Below are 17,925 nucleotides of genomic sequence, written 5' to 3'. Positions count from 1 at the left end.
TTAAGCTCTGCCACGGTGGTCAGATTTCTCTTCCCTCCTTTTGTGGTTTTAGCAAATATTATTGAGCCCCTCACCCGGCCCAGGTACTCTTCTGTGGGCTGGGAATGCACTAAGATAAAGCTCAAAGTCCCTACATCCTCATAGTATGACATGGACTATCAAAAAATAAATAAAATGTATAATATGTTAGATGTTTAAAAGTGCTCTGGAGAAGAATACAGCAGGGTAAGAAAATTAAGGAACGCGGTAGGCAGTGGGAAGGTGGCATTTGAGCAGAGACCAGAAGAATATAAAAGACATGACTGCCAGGTCTCTTATAACTCTGTGTATCTTTCACACAGATATGGTGTGTGTGTGTGTGTGTGTGTGTGTGTGTGTGTGTACGAGCATATGCGTGTGTGTGTGTGTAAAATACACTAATGTCAGATGACTTTGACTAACTTACTAATTTATTTATCAATGAGGTTCTTTATAGTAAGTCAGTGTGATGTTGTATAAGAAATCTTTTCATCCCTCCCCATTAATCCTCTCATCCATCCCTTTTCATTTAAGGAAAACGGTATTAACCGTTGAATGTGCACTAGATATATTATTCCCAAACAATTCTTACACTGATACACATAATTAGGTGGAGGTGGCATTTATTAACTTTTTTTCTGCAGTACTCGGGATGGAACCCAGGGGCATTGAACCTCCGAGCTACACCCCCAGCCCTATTTTTTAGTCTTTTTTTTTTTCATTTTTGAAACAGGGTGTCACTGAGTTGCAAAGGGCCTCACTAATAGCTGAACCACGATCCTCCGGTCTCAGCCTCCCAAATGCGGGGATTACAAGTGTGTGCCACCACGCCTGGCTATTTATTAACATTTTGAACAAATAAATGAGCCACGTAGAACAAGAATAACAACAATAAGACAAAGAGTTGAACCTGGGAATGCAGCAGCGCGCATTTCACCGAAATCATGACATCAGTAGATTAAAGAACAACAACCCATCTGATCACATCAATACAAATCACCGCTAAAATTTAGCTAAATTTCAACAGACGTTCCACAAAAAACTTTAATAGTAAAACAGGAATTGATGGAAATTTATAGAAGATTAACCAAAATAAGAGCCAAATATTATCCTATAACGAGCCACTAAAAATTACTTCAACTAAAATTAGGAATTAGGCAAGAATACTTATCATCACTATAACTATTTATTTAGCAATTTTAGCAAATTGAACAAGAAAATTAATTGACATAAACATTAAGGAAGAGAAAAAATAATCTCGTGCTATTGCTGATGACTTTATACACATCTAGAGAAAAACAAACTACTAGAATCAAGATAATTTGAAAAAGTGGGTGAATGTAACCTTAAAAGCAGAAACAAAAAAAAATTGCATTTGCCGGGCGTGGTGGCGCACGCTTGTAATCCCAGCGCTTGGGAGGCAGAAACAGGAGGATCGCACAGGTTCGAAGCCAGCCGCGTGCTGGCTTAGGAGACCCTGTTTCCAAATAAAAATGTAAAAATAGGTCTGGGAGTGTAGCCCAGAGGTAGAAGGGCTTCCAGGAACCCCAGTACCACAAAAAAAATTGCATTTAATATTGACCAAGCATACAATTCCTGGGGATAAGTAACACATGGAAATTACAGGACCTGTATGGAAATAATTCCTGAATCATATTAAAATGCCGCCAAAAAAATCTAATCACTTATCAGCCGCCCCAAAACTTAAGTGCAAATTTAATCAGATTTCAATTAGAATCCTAACTACAGTTGCCAGATTAAAAAAAAAAAACAAGATGCACAGTTAGATTTTAGTTTCAGATGACAATAAATAATATTTTAATGTACGTATGTCCTGTGCAATATTTGGAACTTACTTATACTAAAAAACTATCTGCTAAATCGGACACCTTAATCCCAAAAGGATTACAGAGGAGAGAGAATTGGATAAAATAATTCTAAGATTTATGTGGGAAAATAAATGTTCCACAATAGCCAAGGGGAAAATAATGGGGGGGGGAATGAAAGGAAATATATTAGTCAGAGTCCTCAGTAGGAACTCTTGGCATGCCAAACTATGGAACCAACCCAGGTGGTGTCTGTAAGCGACGCGTGGTGAAGGAGAATGTGGTACATGCACACAGGGGAGGTTTACTCAGCCATAAAGGACAGAATTGTGTTATGCTCAGGAAAATGGATGGAACGAGAGGAAATTGTGCTAAGTAAACTCAGTCCCAGAAAGTCAGAGGTTGTATGTTTTCTCTCAAATGTGGGAGCCAGAACGAAATTAGAAAAAAAGGGAGACTTGAGATGAATAAAGAGAGAGACCAGTAGAATATTGGAAGGGGGTTGAGGATGGCGGAAAGTAGAGAGGGGGGAAGGAAGCAAACATTTTACATGAAATGCTGTCCTTATGTGAAAGTGTCATCACCGATCTCAGCCAATGGACAGGGAGGTGGAGGATGCGGGAGGAAATTCACCATGTGATACGCACATGTGCATTCGTAGCGCTTTGAATCTCACTACGATGCATAATTACAGTCCACCCATAAAATGAGAATTTAAAAAAATTTAAATCATATACCCAAGATCTAATTCAAAAGAAACCAGCCGGCATTTGCATGGTGGTGCACGCTTGTAATCCCAGCACTCGGGAGGCTGAGACCCGAGGATCGTGCTCTGTGGACAGCCTCAGCTACTTGGTGAGGCCCTCCGCAACTGAGTGAGGCCCTGTTTCAAAATAAAGTATTAAAAAAATAGTGCAGGGGGTGTAGCTCAGAGGTCAAACGCCCCTGGGTTCCATTCCCAGACCTGCAAAAAAAAAAAAAAAAAAAAATCAATGCAGGGATTATTTCCAGAGAATGAGCAGCTAAGGGACCAGTCAGGGAGGAGGAAGCCCCATTAGCCGACTCAGGAAAGCATCAACTCCTGGGTCTGAAGAAGCAAGGGCAGAAAATGGTGTTCGTGTGTGTGTGTGTGTGTGTGTGTGTGTGTGTGTGTGTGTGTGTGTCTTAGGATTTAACCCAGCCTCAGGAAAGCTAGGCAAGTGCTCTAACCCTGAGCTACACCCCCAGCCCTTGAGTAAACTCCTAAGGAAGAGAAAGTCAAAGCTAAGGCACAGGGACAGGAAGGGATAAGAAATGGGGAATCCCTTCTAAGCAGGCTTCCTCGCCGGTGGAGCCGCTTCAGCGGGCGGGTGGGCGGGCAGGAGGCCTCCGCTGAGGGCTGGTATCTCCTCCCCAGGCAGGGAAGCCCGGGAGACCGTGTACATCGTTAACAAGGAGGAGCAGGAGTTCAGTTTTGCCTTCCAGGACAACTCCCGCTATTCTGAAGGGTTCAACAACAGCCTGACCGTGTGTCCCATGGAAGGCTGGATCCCACCACTGTCCAGGTAAAGGAAAACGAAGGCCTCAGAATGCACCCTCCCAGCATGGCACAGGTCCCAGACCTACCAGCCAGGAGAACCCACAAGGGTGCCCCATTTATAAAACTCTCTTCCACCTTCCATAATATCTCTTCCATAATAGCTAAGATTTAGATATTAACAATGAACATCTCTGCCTTACTTACTCTCTGCTGTTTACTGTCTTGATGAATTTTGGAGCGTTGAGCATCTTGAGTTCTTATCGATATTTTCACTCATGTTTATGGTCCTTTCCTTGCTGCCTCATATGTGTGAATCCCCAAGCAATGTCTAGCCTTGCTTGGCAAACCTTAAAAATGTGCCATAACTTGGGGGACCTTTTGGGGCACCTGTCATTCATACAGTATCTGCCAATCCAGTGGGCTCTCATTTTTAGCCAAGTTTTAACTGATTGGCTAATTCATCAGCTAACGTGCTGTCTTATTCTCCATCCAGGATCCCAATAGATATATTCTTCACCCCAAAGGAGGAAGGCGATGTGAACTTTAATTTGATCTGCAATGTAAAGAAGAAAGCCAACCCTCTGACCTTAAATGTCAAGGCCGAAGGATACAGCATGAATGCAGAGGTCAAGTGCAGGGATAGGACCGGCTGCATCATTGTCTTGACCCCCAACCAGACCAACAACATCAGCTTCTATGAGGTAGAGTGTCGCGGGGCCGAGCTATCTCCCTCGGTTCCCACCGTTGTTTGGGAAAGGTGGTACAAATAAATCTGAGCTGATTCTGTCTCCCATGCCAGAGACCAGAAGAAGAGAAATATTCCAGGACGAGATCCACCCAAGAATGTACATAGTTATTATGTGAATGTTTTCCTTAATTTCTTTTTCGGGGGTAAAGGTGATGCCCAAGGGTAACAATGTGTGTGCTAAATGGAAGGTGGTTTGCCGGCCAAAGGTGGTCTAAGGATTAAATTGCTAACTTGTACTTGAGATAAAAGAGGATTCCAAGTGTGTTTGGTGACGCACACCTGTAATACCAGCTACTTAGAGGCTGAGGCAAGGGGACCACACGTTTGAGGCCAGCCTGGGAAACTTAGCAAGACCTTATCTCAAAAGAATGTTTTTTAAAAAGGACTGGGAAGGCCAGGCGTGGTGGCGCACGCTTGTAATCCCCCCCCCCCCCGCCACCCGGCTTGGGAGGCAGAGACAGGAGGATCGCTTAGGTTCAAAGCCAGCCGTGCTGGCTTAAGAGACCCTGTTTCCAAATAAAAAATATAAAAATAGGTCTGGGAATGTAGCCTAGAGGTAGAAGGGTTCCATCCCCAGTACCACCAGAAAAAAAAAGGACTGGGAAGCCGGGTGTGGTGGCTTCTAATTCTAGTACTTGAGAGGCTGAGATGGGAGGATCCAGATTCGCAGTTAGCCTCAGCTACTTAGTGAGGCCCTCTGCAACTTAGTGAGACCCAAATAAAGAATAAAAAATCAGGCTGGGCCGGGCGTGGTGGCACACACCTGTAATCCCCGCGCTTGGGAGGCTGAGACAGGAGGATCGCACTGGTTTGAAGCCAGCCCCAGCTTCATTAATAAAAATAAATAAATAAATAAAAAGGACTGGAAGCTAGGCACAGTGGCTCATACCTGTAATCTCAGTATTTGGGAGGCTGAGAAAGGAGGATCACAAGTTTGAGATCAGCCGAAACAAGTTAACAAGACTTTCAGCAACCTAGTGAGACCTATTTCAGAAATAAAAAGGGCTAAGGAGTAGAATTCTTCTGGGTTCAAGCCCCAGTACCACACACACACACACACACACACACACACACACACACACACACACACACACACACAAAGGGCTGGGATGTAGCTCGGTGGTAGTGAGTGCCTGCCTAGCATGCATGAGTCCCTGGGTTCAATCCCCAGTACTACAAAAAAGGAAAAAATGAAAAAAGAAGACCCCACTACTTAGTAGCTCTTGCTGGAACAGCTGATTAGGTGCATCTGATGTTACTCAGCTAACATCTTTTGTTATCCTCATTTACTTCCCAAGGACATTTCTTTTTCACAGAGAAGAGAACTGAAGTTTGCGTCCGTTCCTCTGTTTTCTCTTTCCAGGTGGAGCTGAATGAATGTGTCCAGTGTGAATTCAACTTTATCAATACTGGGAAGTTCAACTTCAGCTTCCAGGCAGAGCTTTCTGGGCCCAAATCCCTGTTGCAGTACTTGGAATTCTCACCCTCTGACGGCACTGTGGACGTGGGCCAGAGCGAGCATGCCACCCTCTCCTTCCAGCCGAGTCAGAAGTGCGTCTTGAAGGAGCTGGAACTCAGAGTCAAGGTGAGGCCATTTAACATCTGGACTCTGGGCACGGTGCAAACGAGATGGCTTAAGCTCGGCAGTTGATCCTACAGAAGGATGCAGGGACTGCTGGCAATTCGCTTGGAGATAGAATGCTTCTGGGTTCAATCCTCAACATGGAAAGAAAGAATGAAAAAGAAAGCCCAGATGTTTCTTTCCCCAAGAAATCGCAGATGTTGGGCTTATAAGACAAACACCTAGAATCAGCTGCTCGGTGGTAGAGTGTGTGCTTAGTTTGCACAACAACCTGGCTTCAGTCCCCTGGCATCAAAAATAAACAAATTGCCAGGCGTGGTGGCGCACACTTACAATCCCAGCCCTTGGGAGGCTGAGACAGGAGGATCGCACAGGTTCGAAGCCAGCCTCAGCTACTTAGTGAGGCTGGCCTAGTGAGACTGGGAGTGAAGTTTGGAGGTAGAACAGCCCTGGGTTCAATCCCTAGTATCACAAAAAAAATAAAAATAAAAAGGACTGGGAGCTAGGCACAGTGGCTCATAGTGTAATCTCAGTACTTGGGAAGCTGAGAAAGGAGGACCACAGGTTTGAGATCAGCCTAAACAAGTCAGCAACTTAGTGAGACCCTGTTTCCAAATAAAACATTAAAAATTAATTAATTAATTATGTTCAATAACATAAAGGAACCATGTCTTAATAACCAAAGGAAAATATCAGAATTGTGTCTCGACAATTGAAGAAAAATGAATAGAGCCTCAGAGTCCAATGGGACCCCATCAAAAACAACAACAGACATAATGGGATTCCCCAGAGAAAGAAAAGAGAAAGAAATAGAAAGAATCATTCAAGAAATACTACCCCCAAACTCCCTAGATTTGATGGAAAAGAAACATTAAACATCCAACAGGCTCAATAAGGTCCAAGTAGGATAAACTCAAAAGAATCCACTCCTAGATGAATCAGAGTCCAATTGCTGAAAGACAAAGGCAGAGACTTTTAAACGCAGAAGCATTGAGCCAGGCGTGGTGGCACACAGCTACAATCCCAGTACTTGGGAGACTGACATCAGAGGATCGCAGGTTTGAGGACAGCCTCGGCAGCACAGCAATACTCTCAACAACCTAGCAAGACTCTGTTTCAAAATAATAAAAATAAAAAGGGCTGGGGGATTAGCCTGGAGGTAGAACACCTCTGGGTGCAATACCCAGCACCACGCATGCACACACCAAAAATAAGGGTGTCAGAATTTAACAAATGATTCTCATTAGAAACCTAGGAACCCTGAAGAAAGCAGGATTACATATTTAAAGTGCTGGGGGGAAAAAAATCTCTCCACAAAAAATTTTACATCCAGCAAAATCACTTTTTAAGAATGCAGAACCAATATATTCTCAGATAAATACATAAAGAATTTATCGCTAGCACACTTGCCTACAAGAAATAATGGAAGGAGTGCCTCCTATGACACTTTTTTTTCTCCCTAACTTCCCCGTATTAGGGAGACCATCAGCAATTTAACAAGATACTGTTTCCAAATGAAAAATCAAATAGGGCTGCGGTGTAACTCAGAGGCTGAATGCTCATTCCCCCACACCACAAACTCAGTAAAAAGTGATGGACAGAGAATTGGTTGTAACACTATTGGAAACAATCTGTTTGTGCTATTGTAACAGAATACTTGAGAGGAGGAAGTGTGTGTGTGTGTGTGTGTGTGTGTGTGTGTGTGTCTGTGTGTCTGTCTGTCTGTCTGTCTGTCTGTCGCTGGGGATGGAACTCAGGGGCATTCTACCTCTGAGTTACCCTCACAGCCCTATTTTATTTTCCATTTTGAAACAGAGTCTCACTAAGTTGTGGAGAGCCCTGCTAAGTAGCTGGGGCTGGCCGCAAACCTGGGATCCTCCCGTCACAGCCTCCCAAGTACTTCCCAGGCATGCGCCACCACGCCCAGCTGTGACTTGGTAATTTACAAGGAACAGAAATGTATTGGCTCACAGCTCTGGAAGCTGAGGTGCTACCATCTGGCTGGGGCCTTCTAGCTGTGTCAGAACATGGCAGAAGGCAGCACATGGCAGAAGGGAGAGAGAGAGCAAGGAAAAGATAAAATGGGATGGGATCCCTTCCACAATGATGAACCCACCCTACAATACCAGCATTACTCCACCTCTTAAAGGTCCCCTCCCAACTATCACAATGGCCATTGAATTTCATCATGAGGGTTTTTTAAAATATATTTTTATTAGTGCAATGTAACTATACATCAGAATTATCTAGAAAGGAGGCTGTGGGGAATAGACACTGGGGCTTACTACCTGTGCCTGTCATACCCCTCCACCTTCAAGCTGAGTCATTGCTGCAGGAGCAGAGCAAGAGCCAGTGTAGGGGCCAGTTACCGAGTAGTTTTGTACCACACAATCTCTAACCTACTCTGACTCAGAGTCTCTGGAGTTGGAGCCCTCGGAGCCGGAGCTGTATTTCTTAAAGCACCAACTGCTCTCCTCCTTCACCTGAGGATGTGAGTACCGGCTCCTCCCACTTTTAACCGGGATCCCTCTGCCATTTCCTCCCCACAGATCAGCCACGGCCCAACATTTGTGTGCAGCATCTCGGGCTGTGCCGTGAGCCCAGCTGTCCACTTCTCCTTCACCACCTACAACTTTGGGACTTGCTTCATCTACCAAGCTGGGATGCCACCTTACAAACAAGTCCTGGTCATCACCAACAAGGAAGACACATCTATGAGGTAAGCAAGGCTTCCCAAGCATCCAGATGATTCTGCAGCTCCTCGTGGGCCCTACAGACTCCATACAGGTGAGGACCTATCAAGACCAGAAAAGGATTGTGGGAAAGAGTCAGAGATAGACAGGAATTCTGGCCCTCCAACCTCACCACTAATGCTAATCACTGGACAGCCTTGAGCTACTCTGCTTAAAATCCCCTTCCTGTGCAGCCAGCAATGTCAGACGAACTAATGGTAAGTTTTATGGCTTCCCTCATGCCATCAATACGTGTGGCAGCTGGAGTTTAGAGAGAGAAATAGGGAATTTCCCTGCAGGAAAATGGCAGATCTGTGTAGAGTCTAAGTCTTCTGATTCAGGTCCAGCTCCTCTGCACCATCCCAGTCTGTGATTCAGTCCAGGTTTCTGGGCCCCATTTTCTCATTAGGCCCAGAGACCTGTACTGATCCAGAGCTTTCAATATGTGTGCTCTACGGAGTGAACTCTCTACTCTGCCGAAAATGTTGCATATCTGCACTGTCCAGCTTGTGACCTAGAACCAGATGTGCCTCTGGAGGACTTGAAATGTGGCCAGTGCACCTGAGAACTGAGGGTTGCTTTCTTTTTATTTTAATAGTCGCATGTGTCTTGTGGCCACCATATTGGGTAGCACAAATCTAAGTTCAAACTTCACTTCTTCCTTAGCTGTGTGGTCTAGGCTAATGATTTTCTTTGGTGCTGGGAATTGAACCCAGGGTCTTGCATGTGTTAGGCAAATGTTCTGCCAATGGGCTACACCCCCAGTCCTTAGTCAAGTTGTTAAAACTCTTTATGCCCCTACCTTCTTGCCTGAAATAAGGGACTCAGTGCCTCCCTTATAAGACTAGTAAGAACACTAACTTAGTTCATTTAGGGACAGTACTTAGAACAGGGCCTGGATCAGAGGGCATGTTCAGCACTGCTAGCTGTTCCTGCTGTTGTGACCATTACTAGCTTCAATATTAAGTGACAGGAGTATCATATAATTTTAAACATCAATTAAAAATCTTATCTATCAGGCCCTACCTGCTCCTGGGAAGGCCCGGTGCCAGGTTGGGGGCGGGCAGCCTGGCCCACTCCCAGGAAGGCCTGGTGCCGGGCTGGAGACAGGCATCCTGGCCCGCTCCCGGAAAAGCCCAGTGCCGGGCGGGAGGCCGAGCTGCGGGTACAGAGGAACTCAGAGCTGCTGTGCTGCGCTGGCCGTGATGCGCTTAGAACAGCAGATCCTGCTCTGCGTGGTGAGGCTGTGGGACTCTGCTCTTGGAAGGGAGAAAAAATTAATTGCTTCTGAGTGCCTGATCCCACAACCTCTTCAAACCACACATACTGTCTTCTCTTATTCAAAAAAAAGAGAAAAGAAAAGAAAAAGAAAAAAGAAAAGAAAAAATACTGGAGAGGGGTCAAGATGGCCGCAGTGGCAGCCAGGATTCTGGAGATGCAGACAAAACATATCCTACTGACCTGGAACTTTTGGAAAAATCCCTGCGAAGGGGGACTGCCTTTTCTTACATGCTTAAGAATCCTGGACATCATCTGTAAGGAGGGAGCTCTGCGGAGACCTAGGAGGAAGGCGGTGTTGGCAGCAGTGGCTGTGGTGGCGGTGGAGGCTTGTATGTGGGAGAGGCAGAGATTTGATCCAACTCACCCTGATCTTCTGAAGAAATTGCCCCAAAGGTGGAATGCTACCGTCACGCATGCTCAGGAATACTGGACAACATGCGGCGTGGGAAAAGAGTATGGGAAAGAATTGAGATGGTGGAGACATCAGCAACGGCAGTGGCCAGTACTTAGGAGAAGCAGAGATCTGATGCAACGCACCTGGTTCTTTTGAAGAAATAATCCCAGAGGCAGAATGCTACCACTGTGCACGTTCAGGAACTTGGGACAGCATGCTGTGTGACGAGGGTGCTCAGATCGAAGCCTGCTGAGGGGTGAGGCTGGTGCCGGGAACAGCAAGGCCCGGATGGGAGCCTGCCATGAGGCAAGGCCAATGCAGGGGCCTCTGAGGCCTGGATTGGAGCCTGCCAAGGGGTTAGCCGGTGCCAGGGACAGCAAGGCTGGGATCGGGGCCTACTGTGAGGCAAGGCCAGAGCTGGGGCCTCCAAGTCTGAGATCGGAGCCTGCTGAGGGGTGAGGCTGGTGCCAGGGCCAGCCTGGTCAGGATTGGGGTCCACCGTGGGGCAAGGCTGGTGCTGGGGCCTCTGAGGCCGGGATCGGAGCCTGCCAAGGGGTGAGGCCGGTGCTGGGGCCACTGAGGCTGGGATTGGAGCCTGCCATGAGGCAAGGCCAGTGCTGGGGCCTCCGAGACCAGGATCGGAGCCTGCCGAGAGGTTAGGACTGTGTCGGGACCAGCGAGGCTGGCATCAGAGCCTGCTGTGAGGTAAGGCCAGTGCTGGGGCCTCCAAGGCCGGGATCGGAGCCTGCTGAGTGGTTAGGCTGGTGCCAGGGCCAGCGAGGTGGAGTTCAGAGCCTGCCATGAGGCAAGGCCGGTGCTGGGGCCTCTGAGGCAGGGATCGGAGCCTGCCGAGGGGTGAGGTCGGTGCTGGGGCTAGCGAGGCCGGGATCAGGGTCTGCCATGAGGCAAGGCCAGTACTGGAGCCAGCAAGACCGACATCAGAATCTGCTGGGTGGCCAGGCCAGTGCTGGGGCCATCAAGAGTGAGATTAGAACTTGCAATGTGGCATACACAGAGAAATATCACAGAAAATAAAAAACCAGATGCTTTCCCTAATATGCAAAAACTAGGAAGAAATAGGTAATAGTAGGAGGTCTAGTTGAAGAAAGGGCCCTATAGAGGAGCAATTAAGGTGACCAGTCAGAGAAGATGGGATGGTGGGGGATGGGATCTCTTTAAAACTCATGATGTACGTAAACAAACGTATCAAAGTTAATCACCAATCAAGCCTGGGATCGAAGGAGGAGGAGAGAATGGGATGGGGATTGGATAAAGGCTAATTGAATGATATGTGCTTGTATATCCTCACAAGTCTTGTATTCCATTGTGATGTATGACTACAATGTACCAATAAAAATATATGCATTTTAAAAATAAATAAAAATAATTTTTAAAAATCTTATCTATGTGCTTTTATATACCTTCATTGGTGCATTGTAATTATACATCAAAGTGAGATTGAAAGTGATACAGACAGCCGGACGTGATCACGCATGCCTGTAATCTCAGTACTGGGGAGGCTGAGACAGAAGGATTGCAGGTTCACAGCCAGCCTCGGCAACTTAGTGAGACCTTTACAAAATAAAAATAAAAAAGGGCTGGAAGTGTAGCTCAGATGTAGCGTGCCCCTGGGTTCAATCCCAAGTACAAAAAGAAAAGGGATAGAGGCATACATGCATATATCCCTTGGTGTTAAAAATACACTTTCTTGCATAATGCAACTGAGTTCTCTACATGGGCCTACCTGGTCACCATCTCTAAATACCTCTCAGACAGATGAGGAATGGCTGTGATGGAAAGGTCTAGATGCCTTCCTACCCACAGGTGGAGTGGGTGGCCATGATCTTTCAAGATGGCTTCTAGTTGAGCAATTAGTCATAATAATGGCTCACCTTTGTGGAATATTTCCTCTGTGCCTTATTTAGTGACTGCCTCAGTGACCACTTTATCTCAATTAGCCCTCATGACAGTCCTATGAAAGAGCTATCTCTACCCCCATTTTACAGATAAGGAAACAGATACAAATGGGCAAAGTAATTTTTTTCTAGGCCACATGGATAGTTAGCAATAGAGCCTGTATCCAAAATCCTATCTGTCCAACTCTAGAATGCATCTTCCTTTTCTAATCGTGACATGCATTACCAAGAAACAGAGGCTCAAAGCTAGGCATGGTGGTGCACACCTGTAATGCCAGCGCTTTGGAGGCTTTGGAGGAGGATTGCAGGTTCGAGGGCAGCCTTAGCAACTTAGCAAGACCCTGTTTCAAAAATAAATAAAATAGGACTGCGGGTATAACTCAGAGACAGAATACCCCTGGGTTTGATCCCTAGTACAAGAAGAAAGAAGGAAAAAGGGAAGAAAGGAAGGAAAGAAGGGAGAAAGGAAAGAAGGAAGGAAGGAAGGAAGGAAGGAAGGAAGGAAGGAAGGAAGGAAGGCAGGCAGGCAGGCAGGCAGGCAGGCAGGCTCAATAGAGTGAAAAGCACACTGGGCAAGGGATCATGAGCCTTCAAGTCTGAGCCTGCTTCTACCTAGGTCCCAGAATATGACTTTGGTTAACTAACGTGACACTACCCAGGAGAGTTCAGGCTGGTCATTGCTACGGTCCCTTCCAGCTCTTTAACGACAGCCTGGCAGGAAACCCAGTCCATCCCAGAGAAACCAGGGAACACTTCAGTCTCTCTAGTCAGCCCTCTCAGAGCTTTGCCCCTCCCTCTTGATTTTCCCAGCATAGACTGTTTGTACACCAACACCCCCCACCTTGAGGTAAACTTCCGTGTGGACGTGGTAAAGCCAGGAAATACACTGGAGATCCCAATCATCTTTTATCCTCGAGAAAGCATCAATTACCGAGAACTCATCCCCTTCGAAATCAATGGGCTTTCTCAACAAACAGTCGAAATCAAAGGGAGAGGGGCTGAAATGAAGGTAAGAGCCGGTGAGGGAGGTCCTTGGGCTTTCCCGCCTCCTTCCATCCTCCCTCCCCAGCCTCCTCTGCCCACCTGAGCCCACTCACCTCTCCCACCCCTCCATGTCTCCGCCCCAGGGTTGCTCCATCAGAGATAGACCAGTTCCACTGAGATGATGTCCCTAACCACACAAAGAGGGAAATTATCAAATCAAACTCAAGAGAATCATAGCTCTTACTCAGTTCCAAAATTCACTGTATCAAAGGATTATGGTCATCACAGGCCCTAGAAAAACTCTTCATCTTCTTAGAGAAGTTTAAAATGATCTGCTGCAGCTTCCCAAGTGCATCTCCTTCCCACAGGAGGGTGTGTCTTCTTTTCAGGCGTAATAGACAACATTTTCAGGCAACATCTGCAGACACAGGTTTCATCTAGGAAACATCTTTCCTTAACACCTCCGTTGGTCAACACTCTCAGCCAGCCATGGATCCCATTTGGTTGAGGATTCCTTCTACCAAGATACCCCAGCTAGAACAAGAATTCTTATTTTCTACTGCTCATCCTTTTCTTTGATTGCCTGGTAAATGTGTAAGGTGCTTGGGACAAGAGTATTTGTATTATAATAGAAGGCTGGAAAAGACTGAAAGGGCTCCTTCCAAGAGTCACGCAAAGGTGTGGGGCCATTCAGTAATCAAGGGGAAATGGGAGGGGTGCGTTCTTGGAGGCCTCCCCCTTAAGCCAGAGGAGCAGCACAACATTGCCACCAGATGTGTCTGGGCCCGGGACGGAGTCAGGGTCTCCCCCCATGGCCACTACTCCTTCGTTCACTAGTTCTTTCCTTTGTTCATTCAGCATCGTTGTGTGTCAGTAACTTAAACATGTCCTTGTACCTCCAGGCACTCACAGGCCCGTTGGGGAGACTGTCATGCCCTTTTAGACAGAATGCAAATGTGTGGGCTGGAAGGTGGGCAGCCTTGGAGGGAAAGCTGCAGTTCAGTGACTGGTGCAATGACAGTGGCCAGTGGGGCCTGCTTGTTGTAGTCAGTGTCATCCTGGAGGGCGAGGCTCAGCCCAGCCTTGGCCCCATCCAGGGCGGCATCTCCATCAGTGCCTGAGAGGAGGACTTGGCAATATATCAACTTGTTCCCACCTCTGCTGCCACCATTCCAGCCAACACCTTCCCCTCTGCTTCTCAAGCCTTCTACTCTCCACAGCGGAGCACGACAGACACTCTCACAAACACACCTTGGGTTGGATGACTGCATTCTTTGCTGACTTCCTATTTCTCCCAGAATAAAACTCACTCTCCCACTCCACACTAAGCAATAGCCTACAAGCCATGCAACACCTGACCACCTTCCCAGGCTCCCGTGGCTTTGAGTGTGAACCCCTTCAGCTCAGGGCCTGGGACAGGCTCTCTCCTCTCCTGGAGTGCTCCCCAGCCCCACCCGTGCTGCCCCGACTGATCCTGCCCCTCTTGAGCTCTCGGCCTACGCACACCATCTTTGGGAAGCCCCCAATCTAGTTTTGACCCCCTGCCATGTGCTACCAAGGTATCCTAGACTTTTCCTTCATATCTCTTAGCCAAGTTTTAATTATATGATTTCATGGCAAGTGCAGTGGGCATTTTGTACGCATAAATGTCGAGTGAGTGCATGAATGCCCATCCCATAAGAAGTTAGGTCACTGAAGAGGAGGGAACCCCTTGCCTTGCCAGGATAGATCCATCATGATATTTATGTTTCTCGTCAACTGAAGAGCCTTCTTCTTTCTAATTCCACAGATTTCAGTCCTAGATCCAGCCAATAGGATTGTGAAGCTGGGAGCTGTCCTGCCAGGACAGGTCATGAAGAAGACGGTGTCCATCGTGAACAACAGCCTCTCCCAGCTCACATTTAACCAGTCGGTCCTGTTCTCCATCCCAGAACTTCAGGAACCCAAGGTTGGTGTTTAGGGGGCTCCCCTGGGGGCCTTCATGCCTCCCAACGGTAGGGATGACCATGAGGCAGCACTAACTTAGAGCTCACATTTCTCAGGCACCCAGAGTCTGCCAAAATGTGCCAAGAGCTTTCCAAGCACTATCTTTGATCATTTTCCCCAAAACAGTACAGTGCATCCATTATTTTAATCTTCCAGTTTCCATGTCATTTGTTGATTTATACCTCTGCTACATAGATAAAACAGTTATCTATTTCTGCTCATTCTGGGAGTTTATAATATATCTTATAAAGAGCATTGCACTATCTGTGTAACTAAGATTTTGCGTGTACCCGTGATTCTCTGCTTAAGACCCTAGAAGAGGGCTCACTGAGCCGAAGGGAAAGTGTGATTCAGTAAGTATCACAAATCTGCTCCCTAAAAGACTGTTCCTCTGCCACTGCAGTGGTAAAATGGCATGCTTGCTGCTACGTCCACACCCTCAAGCTCCCTCCATAGGCTGCCTGCTGCCCAACTTACTGCCATCTGTCTTTGGTCAAAAATGACCACGTGGGTTTCATTAGCATGAAACTGTATTTATTCCTTCGCTCAGTTCATTTTACTTTTACTGAATCAGTATGTGCTAGGTGCAGAGAATATAAAGGTGACTGCGACACAGACTTCAGTCTGGTGGAGTCTGCAGCACTTTGGGGTCCCAGGTACATAACCAGTTCCAGGAGAACGTGAAAACTACAGAGGCAGAGAATGGGCCAGAAGCGGCGCTGCTGGGCTGGGCCGGGGCCGGGGCCTCAGGGTGGAGAGGCCTGCGCTGCGTTCTACAGGAGAAACAGGGGTCTCCCAGGCAGACAGGTGGGGAGGGGTACCCCGGGGGCAAAGGGATCTGCGCTCCAAAGGGCCAGTGCTTGTGGAAAACCAGATGTGAATCCGTGTGGAAGAAGAGCTGCGGACCACCTAGGGATTGCAAGACACAGAGAAAGTGCTGTTGGGGGCCAGACAGAGCAGGAGACCCATGGGCATCTCATCACAAGACTCCACACTGCCCACAACACCATCAGACAAGAAGGGCAAACGCCTGCTTCCCTCCCTCGTGGCCCTGAGGCCAGCTCTGAATGCCATAATGTTTGAGAAGTCTCTGGAATCACTTCCCGCTGTGGCTCCAGGCCACTCCCCTCGCTCCCAGCGGCCACAGTCCACTTACAGTGACCTTTCAATTCCCCACACCCAAGGGAGCCTGAGCACAGAGGGAGTTAGCTTCCTTGAGGCTGATTTGGGTTCCCGTTTTACCAGGACTAAGGGAAAGACAAAGCCATCCAGATGTGTGCAGTGGCTGTCAAGCTTTAGGATGCACGAGTCACCCAGGAGACTTTGGAGAAGCGGGTTCCAAGCCCTCCCAGGGACGCTGATTCACTTTGCCTCGTGCAGGGCCCTGGAATCTGCACTTAACAAGCCCAGGGACTGTTCCTTGGGTGACACTAGAGTGCTGAGAGTTCATCTGCTCTACCAGGGAGAAGGGAGGAAGAATAAAATGCCCACGATGAGTCGGAGGCAGGAAAGGGAACTGACATTTGTTGGATACCTATTAGATGCCACACAGGTTGTATACAAAATACACACACGATCCTATCCTTCAACACAGAGCAGGTCAGAGAAGTAAGATTACACAGCTTAGAAGAGTGAGATTTGGCCCCTAGAGCGGGACAGCCCCAGCAGCAAGACTGCAGGCAAAGGAGGCCTCGAGCCTCCCACCCTCAGCCACTGAGTCCAGCTGTCGCCCTGTGCAGGTCATCACCTTGGTGCCCTTTCGCAACATCACCCTGAAGCCCAAAGAAGTCCGCACGCTGGAAGTCACCTTTGCCCCGAAGAGGCGCATCCCTCCCTTCTCTGAGGAGGTGTTCATGGAATGCATGGGGCTCCTGCGTCCCCTCTTCCTCCTCAGCGGCTGCTGCCAGGCCCTGGAGATCTCCCTGGACCAGGAGCACATTCCCTTTGGACCAGTCGTGTACCAGACGCAGGCCACACGCCGCATCCTCATGGTGAACACAGGCGACGTGGGTGCAAGGTAGGGGAGGCTGCAGCCGGCGGCGTGGGCCTGGATTGCCACACATGTGCTTTGCAGGTGCAGCCACCTTTTATCTCTGCCCTCTCTCCCTTACACACACGTGCGCGCATGCGCGCGCACACACACACACACACACACACACACACACACACACACACACACCCCTTTGCCCCAGCTATGACAGCAGTAGCCTCAGGAGAGTGGCCACTGCCACCATGAAATTAATATGATGGAGAACATTTGCTGCGCCCTGTCCTGTGCCCTTCACACAGCTCAGCTCATTTAATTCCGATCACTAGCCCAAGAGACCAATACTACAGCTAACCCACTATACACGTGGGGAAACTGAGGTACTGAGTAGCTCTTCAAAAACGCTACTGAGTAACTCTTCAAAAACCATGCATGTGGCCAGAACCACAGTGCTGAGCGTGCTTACGCATCATCTCCCATTTAACCATCCCAGCCCCTCCCACGCAGGTGGTTGTGTGTTTCCATTTCACAGACGCGGTGAGGTCCAAAGGGGTTAGGCCACGTGCCCCCCGCTCACAGAGCCAGAGAGGAACCCAGGCCTGCCTCCGCCGCCCTTGCTCCAGGCTGTTCCCTGCTGCCTCTCGTGAACGCTGACCTGGCTGCACCCCACACCTCCAGGGGGTGCTCGCTGCCCAGGCCCAGTGTGGTGGCCCTGGGGCTGGAGGCGCTGGCCTGTACCATCCAGCCTGTCTCCTGCCCAGCCACAGCGGCATGCCCACACAGGACCACTGGATCCCAGTGCCACCAAGAACAGGCAGGACTCTCACATGATGGGATTGTCACCCATCATAGAATCTAAACTGAGGCACCACAGGGCACGGTCAAGGCCACGGTCTCAGATGGGTCAGTCCTGGCCCAGCCACTTGCTGTGCAGTACTCAGATAAAGCTGCC

At 48.1% G+C, this 17,925-nt stretch overlaps 1 protein-coding gene across 1 annotated transcript in view; it reads left to right on the top strand.

The window, feature by feature from the left end:
* Positions 1 to 17,925, top strand: part of HYDIN (HYDIN axonemal central pair apparatus protein) — a gene marked incomplete at both ends in the record, with an annotated part of 366,181 nt that overhangs the window by 328,231 nt on the left and 20,025 nt on the right. The window contains 7 exons of the mRNA XM_080704134.1: positions 3,241 to 3,388; positions 3,857 to 4,064; positions 5,475 to 5,696; positions 8,243 to 8,412; positions 12,827 to 13,025; positions 14,790 to 14,948; positions 16,726 to 17,003. Coding sequence (XP_080560260.1) covers positions 3,241 to 3,388; positions 3,857 to 4,064; positions 5,475 to 5,696; positions 8,243 to 8,412; positions 12,827 to 13,025; positions 14,790 to 14,948; positions 16,726 to 17,003 — 1,384 coding nt within the window. The remainder of the gene's footprint in view (positions 1 to 3,240; positions 3,389 to 3,856; positions 4,065 to 5,474; positions 5,697 to 8,242; positions 8,413 to 12,826; positions 13,026 to 14,789; positions 14,949 to 16,725; positions 17,004 to 17,925) is intronic.

The sequence above is a fragment of the Muscardinus avellanarius genome (genome assembly GCF_963383645.1).
Source record: "Muscardinus avellanarius genome assembly, chromosome: 10".
In the NCBI taxonomy this organism is placed as follows: domain Eukaryota; kingdom Metazoa; phylum Chordata; class Mammalia; order Rodentia; family Gliridae; genus Muscardinus; species Muscardinus avellanarius.
Note: the sequence above shows the minus strand (reverse complement) of the source record. Positions and strands in the feature narration are given on the sequence as shown.